Genomic DNA, 2,923 nt, shown 5'->3' on the forward strand with positions numbered 1-2,923 from the left:
ATAAATAAATAAATAAATAAATAAATAAATAAATAAATAAATAAATAAATTTAAGGACCCACCTCACCGAATAGCCAGAAACCACCACCATGCTATTTCTCATAATGAAACTGGACAGAGGAAAACAACAGAGGCCAGCTATATATAACAAGAGAGCATCGCAAAGAAGGCTGTGATCAGCGGAAAGCCAAAGGATTGGATGATGTGAAAATAGGCAGTGTTCCACCTACCCCTGTCCGTCCTGAGAAAGTCCTGAAAGCAGATAGGCTCTCTGAAACATTTTTACATTTCCAAAGCTGATCGGATCCTCTCACTGAGAAAGGAGATGAAGAGATACACTTTTAAAAGGTTATTTCAGGAAGAAACTGTTTTTTGAAATGCTCCTTATATAATATTTACAATGAGGCTGATTGTTGACAAGTAGAGTTTGGGAAATGCTTCAAGTTTGGCCCGGATTACAAAACATACAAAGTCGTCGAGAGAGAGAGAGAGAGAGAGAGAGAGAGAGAGAGAGAGAAATGATGTGTACAGAACAAGCCCTTTCGGCTGTGCTTCTGTCCTCCTGGGTGGGCTCAGTGTCGTCCTCTGCTGGCCCAGTGTTCTGCTATTGGCATGAAACGGAGCAGAAAGGGGACTGAAAGCCAGGTCTAAGTCCTTCAGATATTTTTGCCTGAAAAACAAACAAATGATGTCACAGGAAAGAAGAGAGATTATATAAGAAGCCAGGGCAACAAATGCATCAGAAGAACAAAAATGAGATACATAAACCCTCTTCTGTGAACACAGAACAAGATTGGAATGATATAGAGAGAAAACAAGGCATCTGTCCTGTGGGAAAATTTTTCCTTTTCTGATTATATAAAATACAAGTTGGGTTTTCGGGCTAAAAAAAAATTTTTTTTCCAGGTTCATAATTTATTGTACAAATTGAGTATCACATGATTAGTTGACATTAGCTTCTCCAGGCATGGGAACTTAACAGATGAGGTACAGGTTAAAATTCATTTATGTTGCTTTCACAGCTGGTGTTTTTTTAGACCTTAACTTGAAGTATAAGATCATCAGAGCAATGCCTCCATATGTGGCCAGTACACAATTCATTCCACCTGTGAGAGTATAAGAGTTGAAATATTTTTTGATACCAGTGAAATGGAATGGGGCATCAGTTTCTGGACCTGCCATGATTTCAATCTTGCAGAAGGCACCAATTCCACTGGTTGGGTCCGGGCTTAAAATTTTTAATCTGAGTCCTGGTTCCCTAAGAATAACCCATTTCCACTAGTCGGTTTTAGCGGGGCAACATGCCACATTGCCATTTTCATTGCTTACAAAAACATTTCTTTCTCTTTCACTTTACATGTTGGTGCCTGTGGGTCAGCTACTGTAGCTCAGAGGCATACGTCTTCTGATCCCATTACCCAGGTGAACAAATAGCTTCTTGTCGGGACATATATTTATAAAATCCGAAGAAGACTGTTATGTGCATAATGTGTGTAATGTGCATAAGGCCATTCAATATTTACTCAGAAACCTTAGAATCAAATCCCCAAACTTTGCCATGACATGTAAGTTCCAGACTTCTTCATGGCCCTTCATCTCCACTCATGCTACCTTCCCCATCAGTATTCTCCAGACACACTAGCTCACTTCCTTTCAATTTCTTGAACATGCCAGGTTCTTTCCAACCACAGGACTTTTGCACAGGCCTTCCTGATGCTGGAAATGTCCTTGCCTCTAACCTGCAATGAATGAATCCTAGTTATCCTTTAGACCTGAGCTTAATTGGTAATTCCTCAGAGAAGTCTGCTTTGATTCTTCCATGAAAATGAGGACCCCTTGTAATTATCTCTGGAAGTTCCAATTCTTTTTCTGCAGCACGCTTCTCACAATTTGTAATGACATAGTTCATGATTATTTCATTTCTGACTACCTGCCTTACTAGATTGGAAGCTAGATGAGGGCAGAAATAATCCTTATCTTTTGAATAAATACATTGCTTCTTCTCCCACATCTAGTAATTGATGATGTACATTACATACTCAAATATATGTGTAATGAGCTGAGTTGTGACTAAGAATATGTTTACGGCATTCTTTATATAGCTACCAATACTTATCGAGAATCTACTATGTACTAGTTGCTGGGAATAAAGCTGTGACTAAGCCAGACCCATTTCCTGCCCTCACGGGTCTTGCAGCCTGTATCCTATGGTCACATTTTCTATGCGGAATTGTTCAAAGCCTTTTGAAAATGGAAGGACAGCATTTATATACCTAAACTTCCCCCTTGAAAAGAACAACAATTCATGGCAAAAACATTAAGTCAAAGTAGAAATTCTGCCTTCATTCAAGCTACCTTTTCATTCACTCACTCTTCCTACACCAACAAATCAAAAAGGGACAGGTCATTGGCTTTGATCTCAAATTTCTTTTGTGCATTTGTGTCAGCATGGTAACGTTATTTAACCTTTGCTTTTTGTGCTTAAAGGATACGAGTGTTCTGATAAATGTAGTACTGCAGTCAATAACACACCAAAGCCTGCCCATAATTGGCTTACTTGGGAAATAAAAGGCCCTGCTTACTAAGTCTTAAAGAATATACTCTGGGCAAGTCTGAACATCATTTTATCACTGATTATAGGAATTTAGATGTTCAAATTCCAGTATCGTTAACGGGAGTTGCAACCCAGCTGCCCACAACCTATTCTAGAAATATACCAAGATCCATACTGAATTCTTTACTCCCTTCCCTTCAAATTTTTACCTGATTCTTTCAGGTAAAAACAGGATTAGTACACAACCTCAAATCCTTTTTAGCCTGGCACAGTTAAATAAATTTAACCTCATATAGTCATGCCCACTGCACGTTGGTAGACAAAAGTATACCAGTTAACAACATAAAAACCATAAACATTATATTTAAG

General features: G+C 38.6%; 1 protein-coding gene across 1 annotated transcript; it reads right to left on the bottom strand.

Moving 5' to 3' along the window:
* Nucleotides 1-899: 899 nt before the first annotated feature.
* On the bottom strand, nucleotides 900-1,197 carry LOC118010279 (ATP synthase membrane subunit DAPIT, mitochondrial-like). Its single transcript, XM_035004428.1, has one exon. It carries the CDS (start codon nucleotides 1,180-1,182, stop codon nucleotides 1,006-1,008), a length of 177 nt encoding a protein of 58 aa, XP_034860319.1. The 5' UTR covers nucleotides 1,183-1,197; the 3' UTR covers nucleotides 900-1,005.
* Nucleotides 1,198-2,923: the final 1,726 nt, after the last annotated feature.

The sequence above is a fragment of the Mirounga leonina genome, unplaced genomic scaffold, assembly GCF_011800145.1.
Source record: "Mirounga leonina isolate KUSES-001 unplaced genomic scaffold, KU_Mleo_1.0 Mir_129, whole genome shotgun sequence".
In the NCBI taxonomy this organism is placed as follows: Eukaryota; Metazoa; Chordata; class Mammalia; order Carnivora; family Phocidae; genus Mirounga; species Mirounga leonina.

Bases quoted from the DNA above. Each gene is read 5' to 3' on its own strand.
- LOC118010279 (XM_035004428.1), bottom strand. From the start codon at position 1,182: ATGGCAGGTCCAGAAACTGATGCCCCATTCCATTTCACTGGTATCAAA.